At 41.2% G+C, this 20,957-nt stretch overlaps 1 protein-coding gene across 1 annotated transcript; it reads right to left on the bottom strand.

The window, feature by feature from the left end:
- Positions 1 to 2,462: 2,462 nt before the first annotated feature.
- LOC107662771 (proteinase-activated receptor 1-like) lies at positions 2,463 to 13,101 on the bottom strand. The gene is made up of 3 exons (XM_016452858.1): positions 13,073 to 13,101; positions 3,926 to 3,997; positions 2,463 to 3,598 (listed from the first exon to the last, which is right to left on the bottom strand). The coding sequence occupies exons 1-3, from the start codon at positions 13,095 to 13,097 to the stop codon at positions 2,463 to 2,465; spliced, it is 1,233 nt and encodes a 410-aa protein (XP_016308344.1). The 5' UTR covers positions 13,098 to 13,101.
- Positions 13,102 to 20,957: the final 7,856 nt, after the last annotated feature.

Raw genomic sequence — 20,957 nt, 5'->3', positions numbered from 1 at the left:
TTTTTGTTAAATGTGAGCCAAAATCATCACAATTAAAAGAACCAAAGACTTAAACTACTTCAGTCTGTGTGCATTGAATTTATTTAATACACGAGTTTCACAATTTGAGTTGAATTACTGAAATAAATGAACTTTTCCACGACATTCTAATTTATTGAGATGCACCTGTATATGACTTTCTTCTTTCAGACGAATCCAATCGGAGTTATATTTAAAAAATGTCCTAGCTCTTTCAAGCTTTATAATGGCAGTGGGTGGGTGTTTTTGTTCAACAGTCCAAAAGAAGTCCAATAAAGTGCATCCATCCATAATAAAACGTGCCTCACACAGCTCCAGGGGTGAATAAAGGCGTCCTGTAGCTAATTGATGTGTTTTTGTAAGAAAAATATCCATATTTAAAACGTTAGAAACAGTTTTCTCTAACTTCCGCTGTAGTACACGCAAGTCGTAGGACGTATGCTTGGCGCATGCGCCGGTGAGAATATGCTAGTCTCGTGAGAACCAATATTTGTTTACAGGAGCAAAGGAAGCAAAGTTTCCTTACTTTAGCAAAGGAAAACTAGTCTCCTCTTGTCTTATATCGAAATCCTTTTCTTTACAAAACCTCGTTTTGTACCTCCAATTCATGACTGGCATTTTGTTTTGCTGTCTTTCCTCCTCGCTTACGCGTTCGGCACTTCTCACCAGCTCATGCGCTACACATACATCCTACATCACCGCCCGGAACGGCTTGCACGTACGATAGTTAGCGGAAGTTAGCGAAAAGTGTTTATAATGTTTTAAATATGGATATTTTTCTTACAAAAATGCATTGATTCGCTACATGAGGCCTTTATTCACCCCCTGGAGCCATGTGTGGCACTGTTTATTATGGATGGATGCGCTTTATTGCACTTCTTTTGGACTGTTGAACAAAAACACCCACCCATGTCATTACAAAGCTTGAAAGAGCCTGGACATTTTTTAATATAACTCCGATTGGATTCGTCTGAAAGAAGAACGTCATATACAGCTAGAATGCCTTGAAGCTGAGTAAATCATGGGCTAATTTTCATTTTTGGGTGAACTAACCCTTTAAATGGTTCACGGTTAAACTAAAGTACTTACCATTGCCTGCAGTGCATGTGTGCACAACTATAATTAAAAGCAATCACTCTCATGATTACCGATCAGCTGGCAGTTTTTAATTCTATTAAATGTACATTAGAACAACTTAAAATGGTAATATTTGAGAACCCTAGATGGAGGCGTTGAGATGGAGGTGTTGTTCTTGATATTTGAGTGTGAAATAATGATATCACTGGATCCTTCAGCCTCAATCGATTGCAGTTATTAAGAGATAAATTATGAATGATGTTGGTTGTTTGGGTGTGACTCCTGAAGACCTCTATGCACACAAATTTTTTCATCCGGATGGTGCATCTCATCGAAAAAAGGATGCAAATTTGCTCAGTCTGTGTTTGTGAGGGTATTGTAATTTCAGACATATATTAATTAATTCAGTTAATAGTTTTACCCTGTTTTAACACAGGTTTGTATGAATATGAAACGCAACAGCATCTAAACTTAGGTTAGAATCCACCATGGCAGTCTCTGTATGAATGCAGGCATGAATACTATTAATGATCAAATGGCTTCAGTCAAATGGTATTACAGGTTTTATTTATTATTAATATATTTTTTTAACAGAGTGATATGGATGACATGCATTAATGTCTATAATAATATATAAATAATATGCATTATCAACAATATTCTCCAACAACCTTCATTGACACAACACAATAGCTACATAGTGTTAATATAAGTGTGCATACAGAGACGATGAACACCAACACTTTGGGAATGGGGGCCTGTTTTCCCTTAAAGCATAGATAAAACAGTCAAGTAAATTCTTGTATATTCTGTTGCAAATAATATTTTATGTAAATATGCACACAAGCACTTTTATTTGTATGCCTAATATGTCGAAGACGCAAAACTTTTCTTGGCTCGTTACATTCAGGAATTACATGAATTGTAAAGACACTTTAAATTCTATTCAAAATGGTCATATTTGAGAAACAAATTCAGTAGTTTGCGTCGCTGGATATTACTGTCGGCTGTGTTTAACATTTCTATCATAAAACAACTGTCAAACACTATTAAATGATTTTGCTATTTACATCTCGCTCTGTTTTAACGTTAATGCTGACGCTTTGCATTGAAATTTATGCTCTGCTTCTGTGAACCCCACCTACTGTACTTTTATTTGATTGGCCATCTCTAAACATTTTGACATTGACAAGTGTTGTTGGACTGCTGAGGCAGACCAGCCTAAAAATGTCACTCAAACTTTTTTGTTCTCCATTTTTAATTATTTGGAGGACTTGCAGTGAACTTGTCAAGCAAACAGAGATGCAGCTCAGAATATGGCTAGCTGTTGTTTTAAGAGAGATCAACTTTGTTTTTTGTTTTTATTTTTACTGTGTAGCTGTAGTGCAGTGAGAGGATTTCATGTGTATGACAGCTTTTTTGTTCTTTTTTTTTGCTTTCTTGCACCAAAACACAGAGCGGATCTGCTTTCTGCATTGAGACGAGCCGTAGCAGTACAGCAGAGGGTCCAGAAAAACACTTGCGCTCCCCAAACACACAGCCAACAGGTATGCCGCATATGATGAATCTCCCTCGCGGTGGCCTCCATTAGCTAAATGAACACAGTGGTACAACAGGATGCCATTGGTTGGAGCAAAGCACACCACAAACTCAATCAGCACAGCAACAGCCATAATAACAGCTCTCTTACGCTTGTCTGAAGATGAAGATGATGTTGTTAAGCGATCAGATTTTGCACTAAGTGCATATATGATGGTGGAGTAGCTCACAAAGGTGACGACCAGAGGCAAGAAGAAGTAGAGGCAGGAGAGGATGGAGAACAAGTACACATAATACAATACTGTAGGGTCATTTTGGCGTAGCACATCATGGCAGGTGACGCCCACATTCTCAGTCTTAACTGTTTGACTCATTGAGAGAAGTGGCACTGTACCAGCGAGTGCCAGCAGCCAGACCAGCACACATACACATGTAGCTTTTCTTGCGCTCCTCCAGGTCAGAGAGGCGATGGGAAACACCACAGCCAGCAGCCTGTCCACACTCATGCTCATCATCAGCAGTATGGAGCAGTACATGTAGCAGTAGTACGCTGCACTGAGCACACGACACACCGCCTCACCGAACACCCAATCTGAAGCATTCAGCTGGTAGTGGATCTTCAGAGGCAGCAGCAGGGTGAAGAGCAGATCCACACACGCCAGGTGAGACATGTAGATCACAGCTGGTTTCTTCTCTCGAATCCTACAGGTGAATGCCACCAAGGCCAAAGTGTTCAGGGGCAAACTAATGAGGATGATAAAGATGTAGAACAAGGGCATGAGGCGTGTGACCAGCAGGCCTTTGAGGAAGACAACAGACTCTTCTAAGATGTTTAATGTGTCAGAGATTGGTGCAGTTGTGTGATCGTATGATGTTGTATCTGGAGTACTGCTCATATTCAATGGTTGAGACCTCTCATTATGGCCTAAAAACGCATCCGGAGGAGGTAAAAAGCAGTCAGGACCTGTAGCCAACACAAAACACAAGTACATTTCTCATACTACTACCAGACAATAACAAAATCAATTTTAACACATGAACAGCTACAGTACATATGTTGAATGACTCAGTGAATGGTGTAGTTTGTAGATTAAGTCAATGTACCCTGAATATTACCAACCTGAAAATGTAAGTATTCTATGAGGAGGCGATTTTGTATGCATTTGTACAATATAAATCATACAAAAACATACCATTATTACAAAAAAAAGTAATAGTGGTCCCCTAAACATATATCCTAACTGTCAGTGGTTATAGTTATGAATTGCCATGTGATTGTGTTGCATATTACTGTTATGTGTTGATGAAGAGTTCAGATTAATGCTGTTTCTGTTGAAAGATGGAGGCGGAACACAGTCAAAACCTATAATTAATACAAAAGACCATTAGTGGAAACTCTCAGTCATGATACAATTAAACAATAATTAAGAGGAGGACACATTTGCAAAAAGGATTTGATGGAGATTATGTAATACTAAAGGAATTCAGATTCAAGCTTCGGGATATTTATAGTGCATAAATACACTTTATGGTGCTTGTGAGGGATGATAGATGAAATATGATACAGCAATTGGCAATGTTACATGAAACCGACACCACTGATACAAACCAACTAACAATAGCTACAGTGCTTTATTGTGAAATATACTTCACGGCAAACAAAATCCATCAATGAAAAACAGATGTTATACACTAACAACCCATAAAAAGCTGTTACTCTCACAATATGAATAAAATAAAATGAATAAATAATCAGATTTCTATCACCCATCTGTGTTATATACTGCAAAAATCGGAATTGAGCACTAAGGCTCGCAGTGTGAAGCCTGTCTTAACAGACTCCCTAAAAGGAGCGGTGCGTTTGGTGTGGGGTAATTGAGAATGAATGGGGGAAAGTCATGTGAGAGGAGGCATGCTTTCATTGCGATATGATTGGATATGACTGGTTGTAGTCGGCTGTGATTGGTTCATGCAAAAAATCCTGGCTCTTGTATCTGTGCGCATGCTGTGTTTGCGAACCAGTCTGAATGAAAAATATAATGGCATTAATGGGAAGACTAATAAAGAAGTAAACAATTCACACACGTATATGAATAGACATATGAATAAACACTGCCATGTAGAGTTTTTGTGTATCACCGTTTCTGTGTAAAAGTGTGAAATGGAAATTCTGTCTGCATTTACTCACCCTCTTTTAATTCATCTTGAGAGTTTTCTGTCCCTTCATTAAAAGTCCATGCAACCAAAACTTGGAAGATCCAAAAAGCTCAAAAAGGCATGGCAAAATTAATCCACATGAATTGAGCTGTTTAATCTGAGTCTTGTGAAGAGATACGTTTCGACAACGACTCAATATTTGTGTTCGTAATTTAGGTATGGACTTTAATTGGAGGGACAGAAACTTCTCAGGTTACAGTATACATTTTTTACTTTGTTTTTAACAGATTAACCAAAGTCTTTTGGGTTTGGAACAACATGACCACCTCTTCCTGGTGACCCTGAAACGAGTTTAACAGACATCTGCGTTGAAGACTTCTTGTCATCAATTGGCTCATCAGTCTGTTCAAAGCTGCTTACAGAGCTCTCTGCAATCAAACAGACCAAAACACCATCAGTGAAAACATTCAAACTACTAAAGGGAATTGGGTCCCATTTGCAACACCTCTACCTGGTGACCCTGAACCGAGTTCATCAGACATCGTTGAAGAATCGTTGTCATCAATTGGCTCATTAGTCTGTTCAAAGCTGCTTACAGAGCTCTCTGCAACCAAAACAGCCATCAGTGAAAACACACAAACTACTAAAGCGGATTGGGTCCCATTTGTAAAGAGGCCTTGATTACAATGACAAGCTAAATCATTTCCTGTGAGCACTATTATCAGCCCATCTCTAAGCCATGGGCGTTTCCTCCGAGGAGGCAAAAAGTTAATGGCAAAAAATATTAGATGAGAAACAAATTCATAATACAAAAAATAAAACAAAGCAAATATTGCAAAATATGACAAAGTGTATAAATCACTTCTTTTTCAAAAAAAAAAAAATTGTCCAACATCGACACCAGCAGGTAAATTACAGCTGGAGTCCGCATCTCTCTTGCCTCCTCTGAGCCCACTGTTCACACTGGAAATCTGATATTGGCTACATTTAAAACAACAATCATTACGTTTATATGGACAACAATATTCTGATAACACGATTAAGACAATACTCTGATTAAGAATCTACCATGTAAATGTTACCGGCTCCAGACCTAGGGGAATCTGTGCCGGCACAAACCAAATCACACACCAAGCTGTGAGTGATAAGAAGACGGACACGTTACTGCCTTGCTCGAGTGCAGTTTTAATATGACAGATAATCACTGTTGCAATGTGGACACATCATACATTGTCTAAAATCAAACCAAAAGTCTCAATAAAATAACATTCAACTGTCACTTCAAACAATACTCATATGAATAAATTCAAGATAATGTAATTAGATTTCCCATATGAACATAGGCATAACTGCATGAACAAAAGAACCCAGTGCAGTTGAAAATACCTCTGTATAACGTAGTATTGGTAATATTTTGAGATATTGAAGTAATACTGCATTTACTCAAATACATTTCTTCTCCATCTGTAATACTGACTTGTATACATGCAACAATGATACCAATCACTATGGTTGAAACAATGTCACTTTCCCATATCTTTATGGAGAAATACATATAATATACAATGAACTCAATTTCCCTGTAGTTCCTTTAATAATCTCAAACGTACTAATATCCCATGTAACAATATTATGTCTTCACATGCCTTTACTAATAGCGTAGCTGCAAAAATACACACTAGATTTGATTAATATTCACAACAGATGGAAATACTTATAATCAGAAAGATTGATAGGCATAAATGTGTTTAGGAAAAAATCCAATGTCTTACAGATTTCCACATACATGCATCAAGACACATTCTCTTTATATCCCTTTGTTAATCTTTGCTAATTTTGCTAATCACGAGTTAGCGGATAACGTTTACCATTTTCTCAAACCTAAATCTCATCCTATTACCCTACACATTCCAACATCCTTTCCAAACATTTCTTCATAGTAATGATAATGGATGGTTAACACAAACCACTTTAAAAGAGTTATCACCCATACCTGTGAGTGATAAGAAGACGGACACGTTACTGCCTTGCTCGAGTGCAGTTTTAATATGACCCCGGAACTCAGGCTGTCGGTCTCCTAGATAACCCACTAAAGCGCCACACCCCCCTCTACAGGTGTGGTGGTGAAATACATTACATATTTTGTTAACTCTTAGTTTCTGATAAAAAACAAAATAGTAATAATAAAAAATAAGTGGTGGGGTAAAATTTTTTTCTCTTTTCTTTTTACCCATACAGCAGAATTACTTCCTCTACCCATCACATTCTCCCGTGCTTTAAAGAGATGTCTCCTGACATCCAGAACGACATTAACTATCGAACGGTAGAGCAAGGAGAATAAAAATATGTCTGTAGTCCCTACTGTTTATCAGGTGAGTAGCTCACTCTTCACAAGTCTTTTGTCAAAACAGTCATTAGTCAAAATATCAAGTCAGTTTACGATGTCAATATCCTGCTTATTCTCATGCACAGGAGTTCTGGTTGAGAGTAATAACTCACTTCAGGAGTCACTGGTAAGATAGGCATTGGATAAAGGGCACCACACATCGGGTTTGCTCCTAATCTCCAAGGCTGGTAAGAAGGTATTCCTGGCTGGTCATACATAGGAAGATTTCTGGGCTTGACCTGCCTCGTGGATTCCTCACTCCTTGTTGTTCTATGTCCCTTGCTGGTGCTAGGCCAACTGTGGCGTCCGTTTCCGGCTGGTCGAAGGTTCCATCCTCCCCTATGTCATCCTTGTGCAACTCCTGTCTCTTCACAAATGGTGATGGTCTAGCATGCAAATTTACCGGTATTGTCTCCGATGTTGCCAGAGAATCCAACAGTTCTGTTCGTCTGACATCCTCATACTCCAGAGTTTGACTTAGCGGCTGATACTCAGGAGCTACAGCTCTCAATCCACAATGAGGCTCTGGTTCCGGTAGGTGGTGTCCGACAGTCTTTCTCTCATACACAGGCAAAGGTCTTAGATGGTTGGAACAGTCTTGCTCATCATCAGAAGTACTTAAATCTGATTCAGCTGTCTCTCTACGTTGCACATGGCATTTCTGTCTAGGTGACTTCTTTCCAACACCTCCATCACTTTCCTCGGAACTGATCGGTAAGTCACTGAACGGAAGGAGGAGGTTGCGGTGCAACACACGAAAGTTTCGGTCACCGGTTTCGACTTGAATCTGATATACTGGACTATCCTTTATCCTCTCAATGACTCGATGGATCTGTTGTTCCCAGTACGGCCAGAGTTTGCCTGGACCCCCTCTCTCAGACAGGTTCCTGACTAACACACGATCACCTGGTTGTAACACAGCTCCTCTGACATGTTGGTCATAATACCTTTTCCCTTTCTCAGAGGATCTCTTACTGTTCTCGGCGGCTATCCGATATGCTTCCTGCATCCGTGAAGCCCACATCTGCGCATACTGTTGCTGTGTCCGTACCTGCTGATCCGAATTCAGATTGAAGATCAGGTCAACAGGCAACCGAGGATGTCTCCCAAAAAGGAGAAAAACGGCGAGTACCCCGTTGCCTCGTGTCTTGTGCAATTGTAGGCATGAACGAGATTAGGGAGGTGATCTTTCCACTCTGCCCTTTTCTCTTCTTGGAGTGTTCTTAACATCTGAAGAAGTGTCCTGTTCAGACATTCAGCAGGGTTCCCCTGTGGGTGGTAGGGAGTGGTACGAGAGTGAGAAATCCCTGCCAGCTGCTGCAATCTCTGGAACAAGGTGTTCTTGAACTCCCGGCCTTGATCATGATGGAGCTTTTCGGGGTATCCAAAGCGTGGAATGAAATCAGAGAAGATATTTTCAGCAGCTGTCTTACCAGACTTATTCCGGGTTGGATAAGCTTGTGCGAAACGAGTAAAGTGGTCTACGAGCACAAGTATGTACTCGTACCCCCCTTTACTAGGCTCGAGGTGTAAGTAATTGACAGAGAGCAACTCAAAAGGGGCGTTAGTAACAATGGACCCCATTGGTGCTTTTTCATGGACAGTAGGTCGCTTCTGCTTAACGCAAGGACACTGGCGGATAACATAGTCCTCGATGTCACACTGCATATAAGGCCAGTAGAACCGTTGTCGGGCAAGATGGATAAATTTATCAGCTCCGATGTGTCCCATGTCATCGTGGAGATGTTTCAGCACCAGTTGTTGATTGGGCCCAGACTCTCTGTACAAGATCCCCTTTTTCAACTTTAGTCTTTTCCACTCGTGTATTAGCCGTCGTGTTCCAACTGATATTGAACTCCGATCCTTGTCCTTTGTATTCCATCCACTCTTTTTCAATTTAACCACTTCACAGATGGCCTCATCCCTGTTCTGAGCATCTTTGATATCCTCAGGAGTAAACACAGGCATGCACGCAGCAGGAAGATTATTCTCATCTACACGAATCTGGAGAGCCACAGTCCGCGGCACATCCCCTTCCCTCTCAGCCTGATTTCCCTGCCAGATGGTAGACACCACCTCAGGCGGCACTATCTCAGTGTACTCTCTCAGGTGGTCTGTGAGTCTCATTGGAAATCGGGACAGAGTGTCTGCGTCCACGTTAGTCTTGCCTGGCCTGTACTTGATGGTGAAATAAAAGTCGGCCAATTCACCCACCCAGCGATGCCCTACAGCACTCAGCTTGGCGGTACTCAGGACGTAAGTAAGGGGGTTATTATCTGTATATACGGTGAAAGTAGAGGCGTAGTACAGATAATCCTGAAACTTATCACACATGTCCCACTTCAAAGCGAGGAACTCCAGCTTGCTAGAATGGAGGTGGTAATTCTTTTCAGCAGGCGTGAGTGTCCTTGATCCGTATGCAATAACCCGTAGTTTACCACTCTGTTCCTGGTACAGCACGGCCCCCAAGCCTTCATTAGATGCATCAGTGTGCAGGACAAAGGGTAAGTCGAAATCGGGGTAAGCCAGGATGGGAGGACTGGTCAACATGTCTACCAGGTGAGACACTACCGCACTATGCTCCGAGGACCAACAGATAGGTGTCTTAGATGGTAGGTGGTCACCGCGCTTTCCTCTTTTGGTAGTTTTTACAAGCGCGGGACCTTCAGGGTGTTCTTGGAGCTTGAACAAGGGTCGTGCTATTCGGGAGAAATCCTGGATAAAGGAGCGATAGTACCCCAAGAACCCCAGTAAAGATCGGACCTCCCCAACGTTCTTTGGTTTCCTCTCCTTTAACTTCAACACCGCTTCCAGATCCTTAGGATCCACTTGGACACCTTCGCTGGTAACCAACCGTCCCAAATACCGCACTTGGTGTTTGAAGATCTCACACTTGGTCGGTCGCAGTTTCACACCGCACTCCTGAAGGCGACACAGCACTCTTCTCAGGTCCTCGACGTGGTCATGGAAGGTCTTAGAGAAACAGAGCACGTCATCCAGGTAAGGGGAACAGCATTCATCCCTCAGACTGGCTAGTACGCCCTCCATGCAGCGCTGAAATGCCGCTGGCACGTTGGTAAGGCCAAAAGGGAGACGTACCCACTCATAGAACCCCCAAGGTGTGCTGAAAGTGGTCATGTGTCGGCAACCTTCTTTGACAAAACCCTGATGGTAAGCACTACCTTGGTCGAGTATGGAGAACCAGGAGTGGCCCCCCAAATTATCCAACAGGTCTTGGATACGTGGCAGTGGGATGGTTTTGCTGTTCAACCCCCGGAAGTCGACACAGAGGCATAAGCTCATGTCCTTCTTCCTCACACATACGACCGGAGAGGAATAAGCTGACGTCAATTTCCGAATCCAGCCACGGACAAGTAAATTCTGGACATAATTTTTGACCTCCCAATACAAGGGTTTTGGAATGGCATTATATGACTTTTGTACTGGCGTGTCATCCCTGAGGTTGATTCTCAGTTGTAAACCAGGGATACACCCAATATCTGCATCGTCTTTGGCAAAAACAGTAGACTGTTCATATAGCATTTCCCTGACTATTCTCTGTTCCTCCTCTGGTAGATGTGATACATCAACTGGAGGGTGCCACTTATCTTTGGCTTGGGGCAACCCCTGTCTATCTAGCTCTTTGTTCCAACAGATCGGAGAGTCTGTGCTTAACTGGGCTGCACAGGTCTGGACAGACTCACATGGCATGGGCTTGGGGTCCAGGACAGACTTCACATCAGTGATCTCTTCAAGAGTGCCCAGAACTGTTCTTTGGGTCAAGTAAATGGTGTGACGGGTTGAGTTCTGAATGGGAATTTTAACGCATTTTGAGGACCCCCAGGGAACGTCTACCAGGGACGGAAACAGGTCTAAACCGACCGGACAGGTATTCTCAATGAGAGGCTGAAATAACATGGTGCAGTTCCCTGGTACCCCCTTAACTCGACACTGCACCTCATAGACTTTGCCTGCAGGGATGGTAACACCTCTCTTACTGATGCGTACAACACGTGGTGTTGGCTCATCCGTGGTTGTTATCTGAAGGAGAGAGACCAACGCCTCAACGGTGTTCTCTGGAATACTTAAAGAATCTGTTAGGATAGCGATCACACCCACAGTGTCGCCATGTTCTTTGATGATTTCCGCTAAGACGTTGCTACCTAGCAAGGGACAGTGGCAGCTTTGACTGACTAAAAGGGGTACTCTGATTGTCACAGACCCATGGTGCTTACTAGGAATCTGTAGGTCAACCTCTGCCCATCCCTCGAGGAGTATTTCAGTACCATTGGCTGCAGAGATTTCAAGAGACTGACTGTTAATGAGCGACTGAAGTGGCTGAATTTTGACATGAGGTGACGCCTTATCTATCCAGGTTTTGCTGACCATAGTCACCTGGGCTCCTGAATCTAATAGCATTTCTATTGGCACACCATTGATGTTACAGGAAACAGTACAACGCTTTCCAATGAGCTGGGCCATACGTTTCTTTGGGTTCAATTGACATGACGTGGCTGACGGTTTAACCGTATCTGTGGGCTTAACACTGTTCACGGTCGCTGGCTGCCCTTCTCCAGCGACCTCTTCCCGTTTTCCGACGTTCGTCGCTGCAAGCATCCTATGGCTCGATGCCCTGCCTGACCACAAACAAAACAATGGGGACAGTTCATTGTCTCTTTCATTATGCAGTCGGGGCATCTACCCTTTTTCTCAACTGTCAGAGATTGTGGGTGCTTAACAGGTGTACTAGAGTTGCCGGTCGGGGTACGGTCAACAGTCTGGTTCGCCAGTGTCATGTGTCGGGTCAGTGAGGACACTTGAGCAGTCAGCTCTCTAATAGCTTGACGATTAGCTTGCAACTCAGCATCAATTTAGGACTGTTTTGTCGTATCTGTCAGGGTAGTAATGTCAGATTGGGCCACACTCACAGTCACTGACCTAGACTTGGCTACAGCACCCAGGCGCTTTAACCTTCCTTCTTCCTCCATTGTTGACTTTGTCAGCTGTTCTAACAGCGAGTCATCACTAACCTGTGTGTTAGCAAGGAAAGGTTTGATGTCTTGCCTAACATGACTGTTCTTGTCATTTAACCCTTGATACAAGGTATGCAGAAAAGTACCCTGAACCAGTCGCTTATCATAGTTAAACTCTGCCCCTGGTTGCTGTGACTGGAAAATAACTCTTTGTTTTAGCCCTATAAGTCTATAGAGGAACTGATGTGGACTCTCTTTGTCATGTTGTTTCGCATTACTGAGCTCGTGGAAGAGCTCAGCTACACCTTTATCTCTCACATGAGCGTGGAGAAGTCTCTTTAACCCATTCACTGTTAAACCATCGTGGTTAGTGAGCATTTCTCTGAAGGTACCTGCTTTAGTTATCTTGAACACTGCTCTAATGATCTCAACCTCGCTAAACCCATCTTGTAGAGCAGTATCAATCTGCTTACAGAGACCACTGAACGAAATGTCCGACCCGGTATCAGATATTTGACCCCCATGAAATTTACATTCCCGACAGTCTCACTACCTGATCAGCAACTGTCGAAGATAGGCTTGATAGGCTGACCCTGGTGGGTGTCACTAGTACCAGTAACACCCAGGTGACCTGGTATCCCCGCAGCGGTGGGTGTGTAAATGTCTCTGTCAATGTGTGACGTGGGAGTGTGCAGTTCACCGGGTGACTGAGGTGCAAGACAGTCTGTGGACGATAGTTGTGTGTGAGTGCCCCTGTCTGATGAATATGTATGTGCGTCCTCTGCCGAAGCAGGGAGGTGTTTGTGTGTACAAGTAGCTGCACTGTCCATATGAACAGTAGAAACATAAGCCTCACCAGACCCGGAGTCGGCTGATGTCAGTTCATGTAACAGATCCTGGAGGGAGAGAAGTTGAGCCATACCTTCGTCTTCCATCGTTTTCAACATTTCACTCCTGGTGTAGTCGATGATAAAGTCGTAGAGCTCTGGTTCACGCTGCCATCTTCAATCGCCTTGGCAACCGACTGTAGTTGACTGGTACTCAACACTAGAAGCTTTTTGTGAATCTGGAAAATCAACATCCGTCGTGGGGTTACAGGAGCCATCGTGACGTTTCAACGTTGACGGTCACTCTCTGGATGACACTGGGCACAGTAGCCTCCCTTGAAGCTTGATCACCAACCTCCACCTCTGCCGTGACAGCTCTCCCCACTCGATGATGCAGGATCCCGGACAAGCCCCCAATTGTTACCGGCTCCAGACCTAGGGGAATCTGTGCCGGCACAAATCAAATCACACACCAAGCTGTGAGTGATAAGAAGACAGACACGTTACAGCCTTGCTCGAGTGTAGTTTTAATATGACAGATAATCACTGTTGCAATGTGGACACATCATACATTGTCTAAAATCAAACCAAAAGTCTCAATAAAATAACATTCAACTGTCACTTCAAACAATACTCATATGAATAAATTCAAGATAATGTAATTAGATTTCCCATATGAACATAGGCATAACTGCATGAACAAAAGAACCCAGTGCAGTTGAAAATACCTCTGTATAACGTAGTATTGGTAATATTTTGAGATATTGAAGTAATACTGCATTTACTCAAATACATTTCTTCTCCATCTGTAATACTGACTTGTATACATGCAACAATGACACCAATCACTATGGTTGAAACAATGTCACTTTCCCATATCTTTATGGAGAAATACATATAATATACAATTAACTCAATTTCCCTGTAGTTCCTTTAATAATCTTTTAAAACGTACTAATATCCCATGTAACAATATTATGTCTTCACATGCATTTACTAATAGCATAGCTGCAAAAATACACACTAGATTTGATTAACATTCACAACAGATGGAAATACTTATAACCAGAACGATTGATAGACATAAATGTGTTTAGGAAACAATCCAATGTCTTACAGATTTCCACATACATGCATCAAGACACATTCTCTTTATATCCCTTTGTTAATCTTTGCTAATTTCGCTAACCACGAGTTAGTGGATAACGTTTCTCCAACCTAAATATCATCCTATTACCCTACACATTCCAACATCCTTTCCAAACATTTCTTCATAGTAATGATAATGGATGGTTAACACAAACCACTTTAAAAGAGTTATTACCCATACCTGTGAGTGATAAGAAGACAGACACGTTACTGCCTTGCTCGAGTGCAGTTTTAATATGACCCGGAACTCAGGCTGTCGGTCTCCTAGATAACCCACTAAAGTGCCACACCCCCCTCTACAGGTGTGGTGGTGAAATACATTACATATTTTGTTAACTCTTAGTTTCTGATAAAAACAAAATAGTAATAATAAAAAATAAGTGGTGGGGTAACATTTTTTTATCTTTTCTTTTTACCCATACATCAGAATTATTTCCTCTACCCGTCACATAAACAGAGATTTTTGATTACCTTAATCCGGCTAAAGTCATACTCGAAGTAAACACAAATCGAATTAAGACATGTGGAGTATTCCTATTTTATCTCATTATCAAAGTGCAGTATAGACATGTTCACACCTTAATCACACTATTACCGTCATGTAGGACTTTTCACTGCATTTTGCGAGAGGATACACACACGGCAGTGGTAAACCATTTGACAGCAAACAAAAGAGCATGGCTCTTACTCGGGGACATGCAAATGTTTTCTTTCCATTCGGCATCATCAAATTCCATTAAAAATCCACCAGTCCTTACTTCGTCCAGTACCACCGAGTTTGTCGTGGGGGCATGAATGAAATGCTACAGAATGAAAGGACAGAAGAGGCCTGTTGCTGGAGAATTTTTATTCACCGTTTTCTGTTTGCACGTATAGCATGACAAATAATTAACTGCACTTGAAATACCCAAAACTGTATATGGTACCATAATTAAGATTAACTGTACAGGTATGTTGATACATGAAATTCTGGAGGGAACATCAGATAGTGTCACGTGGAGATGTTAACCGTGTGATATTAATTGATCTATGTGCTATAACTGTAACATGTGAGCTGGCTGGAAATGAAGCGCACGATGAAGGAACAGAGTCAACAGGGTATTTAATCATGAATCCAGGAGTAAATCCAACAGTCAGCAACACAAATGCAAATCAACATCAATAGCAGACAAAGGACCAGGGGCCTCATGTATAAAACTTTCCGTAGATTTTATCCTAAAAGTGTACGTACGCACAAAAGCTAGATTTGGCGTACGCACAAACGTTTTCAGATTTATAAAACCATGCGTATGCCAGAACCTACGCAAAAATCCTTTTATAAATCCCTGTCAGCGGAAGATTGTGCGTACATGCATCTCCTCCCCAAAATCACTATATATGGAGCTTACAACGTCTAGTTTTACTATGCATAACTTCATCTGCATATCATTTCCATGCATATTCCCATCCACGTGACACCATTTTTAACGCCGTTAAGGGTACAATACGTTAGGAAAATATGAGATACGGACCATAAATGCGTTTTGAGACATCCCTATTCTAATTTATGCAATTTGCCTAAAAGGTAAACATATATTTTAGAATGTTTATAGCCTATATTTTTATGAAAAAAGATAGGCCTTATTTTTTTTGTAGTGTAATAGAGTAAATAACAAAACATTTTGAAAATAAAACGCGCATATCTTAAGAGTTTCCTTCAAATTCTATCTTTTAAATATGGTGTTTGTCACAATATTGGGAAGAGCACGAAAGGGGTTATCATTAGGCTGCTGTCTGTGCGCGACACCTGTGAACAGAGGTTATACTGTCATCGGACCTTTTCAAACCGGTGACCATGATTTCACCAAGTACAACATGCTCCTGGATCAACATCCTTGTTGATGCTGGAACAACATTCCAATTAACCAATCAGAATTGAGGGATAACTTTTCAGGAAATATCTGTTTTAGGCTTACGATCAGGGTTAGATGCTTCTACACCCTTGTTAATCAGCTATCATTTCACACCGATTTTAGGAATAAATTATGGGTAGGGGTAAGTTTAGGGGTAGGGATTGGGTTTAGTCTATATTTTTGGACAGTAATGTTGATCCAGGATAAACAAAAGATGTTGATCCAGGAACATGTCTTACTTGGCAAAATAGCCAATGGACTGTTTGATCAACGAGCACATCCTTATGTCGTTGAAGTTCACATCAATGATCATTATTCGTGCAAAAGTATTTTCTCAGAACATGAGTTTTGCTATTTAGAATACAGTTTAAAGCGGAATTGTCATACGCCAAGCAATCCTTGCTGTGATTAAAACATTTAATCACATAGCCTACCACAGGAAAATTGTTCGAAAGCAGCACATCCACTGCAAATATTTCTGTTCAAATTCATATACAAATGGTGTAATTTCTGGATAATAACTGCATGCAATGTCAGTGCTTAACTTAATTATTCAGAGTGTCATATTTAATCTAAATGTGTATGTCAAATGTAAAACAGACTTTAAAATCATTCTGTTTGCTTCCTTATTGCGCTCACTCCAGTAAAAATGTGCATACGTATGGTCCAGAGTGTCCGTACGGTGCGCACATATTTACGCCTAGTTTATTTTTTATAAATCCCGATATGTGCGTGGAAATTTGCGTACGCACATTTCCATGCCCATTTTGTGCATACGCAACGTTTATACATCAGGCCCCAGGGGAGAACACAGGACTTAAGTACAGAAACGTAATTAGGGAGAACTGAAACATGTGTGGAGCTAATTAATCAAAAACCATGGAAACTAATAGACACGGGAACTCAGGGAAATGTGGAGACAGAAACGGAACCAGAACAGAACATAACCGTGACAGTTCGCCCCCTCCCACAACGGTGCGTCCTCGCGGTGATAAATAGTCCAACCGAGGTACGGAGGGAGGGAGGGAGGGAGGGTTGGTGGGTTTTCAGGAGGCGGGCGTGGGGCAGGCAATGGAAAAGGGGCACAGTTCATTGGGCCAGGGTGGAGTAGATGGAGAAGGAGCCAGGGAGAAACCTGGAGCAGGAGGAGTCAGGTGGGGAACCAGAGTCCAGTCAGGAAAGCGGGCCACGGTGGAGTCACCGGAGGGAGGAGCCATGGTGGAGTTCGGCCAGGCGACACCAGGGGGCCGACTGACGGAGATGACGCCGGTGGAGTAGGAGCCCAGGTTGGAGACAAGCAGCCGCAGAGCCAGGGTGACACTGAGGATCCAGAGGGCCTAGGCGGAGCCGGAGCGACAGAGGACGAAGGTGGAGCCGGAGGGAGGAGCCAGAGGGACAGAAAGACATCAATCAAAAGACATCAATCAAAGTGTGGACTGTACAATGGGTATTCCATCAGGGAAAGATCACACAAACTTGCTTGTCTGGCTCTCAACAACGGAGGAGTGGTCGCTGACACACGGTGAAGGGCGAAAAGCATATGGAACATGGTTAGTCTATGTTAAAATGCTCTGAAGACTGATGAGTTTATTATTAAAAAGAACAGCTGAACATCAGTTCATATATAAAATGTATTGTTAAAATTGTTACTGCCTTTTGTTATTATTTTGGAATAAATGTAAAATGCTTAAAAACACTAAATTGATGAGATTATTACTTGGTTTTAATAAATAGAATATCCTTTTAATTACATTTACATTTAGTCATTTAGCAGACACTTTTATCCAAATCAAATTACAAATTAGCACAATAGAAGCAATCAAAACCAACAAAAAAAGCAATAATATGCAAGTGCTGTGTATCACCTATGATATGAAAACATGTCTTCCATCTTTATTTGACTCTCTCTCTCTCTCTCTCTCTCTATATATATATATATAAAGAGAGTGCTAGAGTTAGAGTGTCAAATAAAGATGGAAGACATGTTTTTAACCATTTCTTGAAGATGGCTAAGGACTTAGCTACTCGGATTGAGTTGGGCAGGTCATTCCACCAGGAGGGAACAGTTAATGTAAATGTCTGTGAAAGTGATTTTGTGCCTCTTTGGGATGGCACAAGTATGCGCTGTTCACTTGCAGAACACAAGCTTCTAGAGGGCACATAAGTTTGAAGTAGAGAATTAAGATAAAGGGGTGCAGAGCCAGTGGCGGTTTTAAACCTTACTGCCTTGAATTTTATGCAAGCAGCTTTTGGTAGCCGGTGCAAATTGATGAACCGAGGTGTGACGTGCATTCTTTTCGGCTCATTAGAGATTAATCTAGCAGCCGCATTCTGGATTAATTGTAGAGGTTTGATAGAACTGGCTGGAAGACCTGCTAAGAGAGCATTGCAATAGTCCAGCCTAGACAGAACAAGAGATTGAACAAGGAGTTGTGTAACCTGTTCCGAAAGAAAGGACCTGATCTTCCTAATGATGTATAAAGCAAATATGCAGGACTGGGCAGTTTTTGCAATGTGGTCTGAAAAATTCGAAGTAGTTATGGTTGATGTGCCAAACTGGATAGTGAAATTGTGTTGAAGTGATGGCTTTTGTTGAAACCACAAGCAGTTCTGTCTTGGCAAGGTTGAGTTGAAGGTGATGGTCCTTCATCCAGTAAGAAATGACTTATAGACATGCTGAGATGCAAACAGCTATCATCGGATCATCAGGATGGAATGAGAGGTAGAGTTCGGTGTCATCAGCATAGCAGTGATATGAAAAGCCATGTTTCTGAATGACAGAACCTAGTGAAGCCATGTAGACAGAGAAGAAAAGTGGTCCAAGAACTGAGACCTGAGGCACCCCAAAGCTAGAAGTTGCGACTTGGATTTTTAATGACATTTTTAATGTAAAAATACAAAATAGATTTTTTTATTCTGGTAGTGTAATTAATGTTTATTTAACCAAGAAAATGTGACTGGGACATGAGTTTACATTTAATATAAAAAAAAAAAAAAATATATATATATATATATGAGGACTTTGTCTTCTCATTTCAGAACACCACTGCTCTTAGCAGTTAATTTCATGCAGATTGTTCAATGATTCTAAGGAAAAGCAGAAAAAGAAACTCCTAAGACATGCATGCTCATAGAAGGCATTGCTAAAAGTCCAGTGCTCACAGGAAATTACCATATGATGTGACGTAAATGAAGTGAAGGTTCTTTATGTAAAATATCATGTCAGAAAGTGGCATAATATAACAGCAACACTTTACATTAATTTGCAGATGTCAGTGCATTGTAAATAATTCATATGAACTTCTAGCCTACATAAAAAGTTAAAATAGCATGCAGTACTTGTCATTGGTGGGACATTTAAAGGGATAGTTCATCCAAAAATAAAAAATATAAAGATATTATTTTGAATGTTGGTAATCAAACAGTTATGGCTACCAATTGGCTTTCATTGTATGGAGAAAAAATTATGACATTTCTCAAAGAAATCTTATTTTATTTTTCAAAGGAAGAAAGTCATACATGTTTGGAAAGATATGAGGGCGAGTAAATTATGAAAGAAATAGTATACCATATTATATTAAAATGAAGCCAATTTAGTTTAAAGTAAAAAATACCATAGTAAATGAAAATGATACCATAGTAAATGAAAAAGAAGCTAGTTTAATTAAAGTAAAAAAATCTTTCTTTTTCACACAATGTAAGCCAGCAATTTACACAAAACAATCTTCCTTACACACATAATATGATACAGTCAAGGTTTCATCTGCATAGTTAAACACCATCAAAAGACTACACTTAAAAGCCAAACATCTGTCATGCACTGATGTACTTACCGTTAAAGGTGGCAGTGCATGCATGCAGAAGTATAATGGAAAACAAGATAGTTTTGACCTCCATGAGTACCGATCAGGGGTCACTTCCTAACTGAAGATGAATCTCTTTACAAACAGTGCTTCTTCACTCTCTGAGCGCTCAGTCTTTTCTGTGAGGAGAGGCTCAGATTTATACAGTATGGTGACATCACTGGATCGTCCACCCTCCACTGAACCCAGATTCATTCCTATTCATTGCTATAGCGCGAATGAGAAATCGAGCTGTAATTGACAGACATCACAGCTCCGAATGAGAGATAGACGAATGATGATTTATTTTGTTGTCTTCCCTAAAGCTCCAAAATGATTTCATTATATAATGCCTTGACATGCCCAAAGACCTGCGTTTATACTGTATTCAGCATTTTCAGTTTATTTGGCTGCCAGAACAACTTTGTCATTTTTGTAGTTTATATGACCGTTAGTATATTTAAAGGGTTAGTTCACCCAAAAATGCAAATTCTGTCATTAATTACTCACCCTCGTGTCGTTCCAAACCCGTAAGGCCTTCGTTCATCTTCAGAAAACAAATTAAGATATTTTTGATGGAATCTGAGAGCTCTCAGACCCTGCATAGACAGCAACGCAACTGTAATGTTCCCAGGTCCAGAAACGTAATAAGGCCATCGGTAAAACAGTCGATGTGACATCAGTGGCTCAACTTTAGTTTTGCGAAGCTACGAGAATACTTTTTGAGTGCAAAGAAAACAAAAATAGCATAATTTATTCAACAATTCTACTCCCCCGAGTTGCAGTCTTCCGCCATGTTAGAGAGCATGCTTTCCCCTAAGCATAAACAATGCTGAATACGCAGATTACGTTCATGCACGTGCTTTCCCCCAGAACGTAAACAATGCTGATTATGTTGATTATGTTATTGGGTACTCTCCACAATGGCGAAAGACGTAACTCGGGGGAGAAGAATTTTTGTTTTCTTTGCGCTTAAAAAGCATTCTAGTAGCTTCGCAAAACTGAAGTTGAGCCACTAATGTCACATGGACTGTTTTACTGATGTCCTTACTACGTTTCTGGACCTGGGAACATTACAGTTGCGTTGCTGTCTATGG

Source organism: Sinocyclocheilus anshuiensis, unplaced genomic scaffold, assembly GCF_001515605.1.
Source record: "Sinocyclocheilus anshuiensis isolate Anshui unplaced genomic scaffold, SAMN03320099.WGS_v1.1 scaffold457, whole genome shotgun sequence".
NCBI lineage: Eukaryota > Metazoa > Chordata > Actinopteri > Cypriniformes > Cyprinidae > Sinocyclocheilus > Sinocyclocheilus anshuiensis.
The sequence above is the reverse complement of the archived record's forward strand: the minus strand, read 5'-3'. Positions and strand labels throughout refer to the sequence as shown.

Coding starts and splice junctions, on each gene's coding strand:
- LOC107662771 (XM_016452858.1), bottom strand. CDS start 13,097: ATGTTGAAAACGATGGAAGACGAAG. Junction 3,998..13,072: donor GAAAACGATGGAAGACGAAG/GTATGGCTCAAC, acceptor TATTAATTATAG/GTTTTGACTGTGTTCCGCCT. Junction 3,599..3,925: donor CTCTTCATCAACACATAACA/GTAATATGCAAC, acceptor TGTTGGCTACAG/GTCCTGACTGCTTTTTACCT.